This window comes from Acanthochromis polyacanthus, chromosome 19, assembly GCF_021347895.1.
Source record: "Acanthochromis polyacanthus isolate Apoly-LR-REF ecotype Palm Island chromosome 19, KAUST_Apoly_ChrSc, whole genome shotgun sequence".
Lineage (NCBI taxonomy): Eukaryota > Metazoa > Chordata > Actinopteri > Pomacentridae > Acanthochromis > Acanthochromis polyacanthus.
In genome coordinates this window covers 17,212,703-17,218,702 of record NC_067131.1, presented here as the reverse complement: position 1 = coordinate 17,218,702, position 6,000 = coordinate 17,212,703, and the positions used below count along the sequence as shown (strand labels likewise).

The window sequence follows — 6,000 nt, the reverse complement described above, 5'->3', positions numbered from 1 at the left end:
CTATAGGGGTGTCCTGAGAGGGTTCACTGAGTCTTCTCTGACCAACTTCGTAGTTCTTACTAAACTAAGGAAATCCACGCTACCATTCAAGGGTTTGGGGTCAGTTAGAAATGTCCTTCTTTTTGAAAGAAAGGCTTTTCTTTTTCAATGAAGATAACATCATAAATACAGTCTGGACATTGTTAATGTGGTAAATGACTATTCTAGCTGGAAGTGGCTGGTTTTTAATGGAATATCTCCATAGGGGTACAGAGGAACATTTCCATCAACCATCACTCCTGTGTTCTAATGCTACATTGTGTTAGCTAACGGTGTTGAAAGGCTAACTGATGATTGGAAAACCCCTGAGCAGTTATGTTAGCACATGAATAAAAGTAGGAATTTTGATGGAACACATGATTTCTTGTGGGTGTCCCCTAACTTTTGAACAGTCGTGCAGATCTTTGAAGCTGCTTTACATTACAAAACGCCTCTAAGTAGTGACAATACTGAATGTTCCCTTAGGATGTTTTTTTTCTTATGAAAGCTTTGAGCTCATTCAGGTGAACTGTTAGGACAAACAGACAAAGCTGTAAATAGGACCAACAGTGAGAAGCAGCGCCGAGGAGAAGAAGAGGTCACGGTATCAGGCTGGTTTGAACTGAGATCAGATAAGCACCTCGCGGCTCGCTCCCATGACGAGGCTTCCTCTGGCGTCCCGTCTGCGGCCGGCCGCACTGATTACAGCCCTAAGTTCTCCTCTGGTCGCTCTCCGTCCCTCTGATGGTTGTCTCAGACGCCGCTTCCTCCATTCATCGCTCTGTCTGAGTGTGTTTGTGTGTGTACATGCATTTATGTAAACCAACCAGGGAGCTTTTCCGGGGGCTGTTCTGTGAGGAAAGGTTATCAAAACACAACAGTGCACTGGGAACTGTAAACATGCTTGTGCACAGATCTGGGGCTGAGGGCCATTTTCCTTTGCACTGTACTGTGCAGCCATCCTCACTGCTACCATTCACTGTCAAATTATCCTGGAGTCGTGCAGATACGAGGCCAGTGTTTACCTGAGTGTACGAAGCAGCTAAAACACCAACTATTTTGAAGTATGAGGTCAGTTATGTTCATCTGGAGCGCAGATAATAGTGCGTCGTGGCGTTTTCACAACAGAAGGAATCTGTGTGTTTATTGTAAGCTGTTTTTGCTCTCACAAAATGTAATGGGATATATACAAAATAACATTTAGAAAGCTCATAAAGATTAAAAACATTTGATTATGATCGTGTCTAATCCTTTCTATCCTGTCAACACTGAACCCAGGATCAGAGGGTCACAGAGTTGCTTATTGAACCACTCATCTTTCATCATTAAGGCGTTTACATGGACTCGAATATTTCAATAATAATAATAATAATAATAATGTCGGAACATACCAGCCTCATCTGGTCTGACTGGACAGAATTAATCGGGTTAAGAGGGGAGGTTTGAACATTTTCATAATCAGTTCAATGGGAAGGTTTTAATAGGCAACCGGCCCACCAGAGGATCCAATCTGGCCCATGGGATGACTTTGTAAAGTGTAAAAATTACAGAGAAGAGTGCAACTTTTGAATTTGTAAAACTGTAAATTTCAAATAATTTCTAGACCTTGACAAGTTGTGTTGATCAAAAAGTAAAATATTAATTGCTCCTTGTTCTTTTGTCATTTTGTGTCTCATTTTTGTCATATTTGTTCTTTTTTTTGTTGTTTTTTGTCTTTTGTCTCATGTTTTTGTCTGTTTCTCTGTTTTGTCATTTTGCATTTCCTTTTGTCTTGCTTGTTTTTTGTCTCATTTTCCTCATTTTGTGTTTTGCTTTATTCCTTGTTTGTTTCTCATTTGTAATTTTTGTCTCGTTTGCGTCATGTGTGTAATTTCTTGTCTCGTTTATGTCATTTGTCCATTTTTTTGCCGCTTTGTAATTTTTTTGTCTAACTGTCTTGTTTTTGTTCTGTTTTGTGTTGTTTGTCTCATATTTTGTCATTTTGTTTTTGTCTTTTGTGTGTCATTTTTGTTATGTTTTGTCTTGTTTTTGTTGTTTTTTAGTTTCACCTTTGCTGCTTTGATCGTAAAGTAAAACAGTTCCAGATACCTGACTAAATGTTTTGTTCTTTTGTAGACACTCTGTGATCTGTAAGTTGCATTGTGTAAATGATAAACTGAGGCATAATGTTGTTGAAAGTGAATTTATTTTTCTTAAGAAATCTTAGGTTGTTCATGATGTTTTGTAAAATGATAATTCTTTTAATGTGAACATTTTCAGAATATACTTTCTTGCACTAAAACAAAGGAACATATTTGGAATTGTGGTCATTTATCAGTTTTTATGCTCTGATTTTATTGGTGCGGCCCACTTGAGATCACTTTGGGCTGAACTTGGCCCCTGAACTAAAATGTGTTTGACACACATGTAATAGTAAATAACCATGTACACACTTAAGAAAATTGTTTTTTTCCCCCCTGTTTGGAATGAATTTATCTTTTCTTTGCATTTTTTCCTCATGTTCCATTCCAGATTGGTAAACTTCATGACAACAACCTCACAAGTTTACCATTCTTGATGAGCTTTAAACATCTCACCGGACTCTCTCTCTGTCTAAAGTTTACATGTGAATTCTGTGCTGCTGAGATTACTGCTTAATTCGAAAGAAACGCAGAGATAAGGGACACGGCATGCTGCCACGCCGTGATGAATACCTGCATAGGTAATAGAAAGGAGGCACACAGTCAGATCACGGAGATGAAAGAAGGAAAAGGAAGTGTGTGTCTGAAGTTTGGATTGCATTGATTGTAATGAAACCTTCGTAGGAAAGCCCGATCTTGGCAACAGATTGGTAACCAATCCATGTAAGTAGGGGTGTCAGGCATGTTTAAACATCTTTGTACACGATCAGTGTTTTACCAGTCAAAGAGGCTTTTGTAGGCTTTGCAATGTGTGCGAACAGAGTTTATGTTTATATGTTAGGTATTACAGTTTCCTCATTTAGACAGTCTGACTCACCAGATGCAGACTTCAGTTCGAAGCCTGCAGTCTCCTCCATACATTTCGCATGACTTTCTCCTCCTGTTCCTCTGTCTATATGTAACCATTTTCAAAATCCACCTACAATTACAACAATGTCCAAGTTACCCACTGCCTTGCATTCAGTGAACGACTCATTTTCATGACATCACTTGCCTCGCTGCAAACGTCCCATTAAAATAATTCTCCCTTCACTATTTTGCCGGGGCATCATCTCTGCGAACTTGGGTTAGTTTCACCCAAGATGACTGTGACTGGTTTAAAGAAAAACAAGCCACAGTGTTTTTCCTCCTTAAGCAGAATGATGATGAGGTGCAGTCAGACCATTCTCCAGTGCTGACATGGCTGTGGAATTCAAGAACGCATTTTATTGACATTGTGATGTGATAATGCTAAAACCTTGGAAAAACCATTTCCCTCTGCCCCGTGTTACCACCTCAGTGTACTAAACCCAGCAAGTAGCGCAGCACATGTTGCGTTGTGTATAGAAATGTGCATTTTTTCAATGAAGATAACATTAACATAACATTGGTTAATTTGCTGTAACTTCAAAATTCTCTATTTACTAAATGGTTTTATTATCCTTATTGTCTGTTTAGCATATTTATCATCATTCGTGTTGAAGTTTCTTATGTGTGCCTACATCTTTTGTTGATTGTGCTATCTTTCGAGTGTGGCCTCCGTATCGCCGTGTATTCTGAGTTTAAATAAATGTTTAATGAATGAATAAATAAATAAGGGATTGCCTTGACTTTACAGCTTGTAAAATGGCATCCAACTACATGGATGTGTTTTATATTTCTTGTCAATGGAACGTGAATTACTACCTCATAAAAGGCACACTAGCTTTTGCTCCTGAATAGAAAAACACACCCACACTCTAATATGCTCATTTTGTTTTATTGCACTTTTACCATGATGCAAAGAATTTAAAAAATAAAAATCCACAGAAACAATGAGTCGAATAAAATTTAAAAAAAAGAAGCATTTTCACTTCAAGAACACCATCTAAGGTTCTCCATGGATCCACCCACACATCCATACACACTGTACTGCCCTGACACAGGACTATGGGAACTTAGACTGTGTAATAAAACCCTTATGGAACAGATGACGTCAGCACATACACATATGTAGACCTCCGTATCTTACCTACAGCTCGTACCTGGGAGGAATTTAATCCTTTCCGCTATGAAACCAGACATTCAAGTATTTCTATCATTGCACAGGCACTAGATTTTCCTACTGTATATATTAACTTTCAGCCAGTGACTGAATCATCGACACCAACAGTTAAGCTATCAGCTGTTGGTAATGAATGAAATATACATCCTGAAAAATAATCTCTCCACAACAGCGACATCTGGACATCAAATATATTACAAAGAAACAATAATATAAAACTATTAGTGTCACATTTGGCTTTTGGTACCATAAATCTAACCTCATAACCGTTGCACTGAAAGGAAAACAGTAGTTGGAAAAAAATGACTAAACGCTGTAAACACAGGTGCAGATTCATGATGGCTATAAACCAATTTTAAAGCAGGTTTGATGCTCGTAATGGGGTGAGTTACTGAATGGCACTGTCCTGGCAGGAGGGTTTGCACATGCTCAGTTTGCCCTCTTTTGGACAAATAAAGAAGTGCATCGTTGTGATGTAAATTCAACAGCTCGCTTCAACAGAAAAAAAAAATGTGTGTTACGAATTAGCATTCATTTTAAACAATAAATATGAATTTTAATAAATACTCTCTCAAGGACATGTAACATTTATGGGCAAAATTAATGGACAAATCCAGGAGTAAACCTGCACTCCAATCAAATATTTCCATCTTGGATGATGAGACACTGAAACAGCTCAGCAGAAATAAAGTTTTTTTCAAAAAAAAAAAAAAAACACAAAAGACACTATTCAACAAAACATTTTGCAGCAAATCAGTAAACCATAATTGTGATAACAGGAAGTCCACCTCCTCCTCCTCCTCCTCCTCCACTGTGAAAGTTCAACCGAAAACACCTGCAACAGTAAGTAGAAACACATAATTCAGCTTGGTGAAGAGCGGCGAGATTCTTTACAAGTCCCTCCGAATTCACTGAATTCAACAAAAGGGTCCTGAACCCGACAGAAAGAAGGCGTCTCTTGCAAGACTTGAATGGTTTGGTTGCTGCGGTGGGTGTTTGGGTCAGCTGTGGTGATGCTATCCTACACTACTGTCAGGGTTGGATACTTTAAGGAGCCTAAGGTGACGTGTTCTGTTCAAAAGCCCCAGGAGAATTCAACATCACCTGCGTCTCGAGCATCAGTACAGCTAAAGTCACTGCACCGTTTTTCCTATCCAGCAGGCTTCCGCCTCCGACACAGCTTATGTTGCCTCGAGCAGGTGGGCTTCCCTGTAAGTTCAGCAAAAAAATCAAGCCCTCTGAGAAATTCGGCACAGACGGAGCTCATCTGTGTTACGGGATGCCAGTTCAGTTTAAGAGAAAGACTGGATTAGCTCAGCCCAGTCTCCTTTCTCCAGGGGAGTCCAGCTGCCAGCTTCCCCAGCCAGCTACCTCCGTCTTGGGCCGTTGTGGGCGTGGTCCGACCCGTGGCCCTGGAGGTCGTCCTCCACCACGTAGCTGTAACCCTCCTTTTCAACGCATTCTGACAGCACTTTCAGCACCTAGAGATAATGAAACAAAAGATTTAATTGTTGATTTACAGAGTACGTTGATGTAAAGATTATATTTGTTCTGACTGTTAGAAGGCAATTAGGTCAAAGTACTGACCTTTAAAGAAGACATATTTAATAATATTTTTTGTTACATTAAAAATGCAAATTTACATGCTTGTTGAGGGTTATAAAAGTAGACTTGTGCCGCTCGTATGTCTCCACAGTAAATCTGAAGCTACAACCAGTAGACTTATCTTAGCCTTGACTGGAAACTTGTGGAAGCTAAATTCCAAAAATCCTGTCTTTA

At 39.3% G+C, this 6,000-nt stretch overlaps 1 protein-coding gene across 1 annotated transcript in view; it reads right to left on the bottom strand.

Moving 5' to 3' along the window:
- Window positions 1-3,920: 3,920 nt before the first annotated feature.
- fam20cb (FAM20C golgi associated secretory pathway kinase b) overlaps window positions 3,921-6,000 on the bottom strand; it is a 68,824-nt gene continuing 66,744 nt past the window's right edge. The window contains exon 11 of the mRNA XM_022204906.2: window positions 3,921-5,702. Within this exon, the coding sequence (XP_022060598.1) occupies window positions 5,589-5,702 (114 nt within the window). The 3' untranslated portion in view covers window positions 3,921-5,588. The remainder of the gene's footprint in view (window positions 5,703-6,000) is intronic.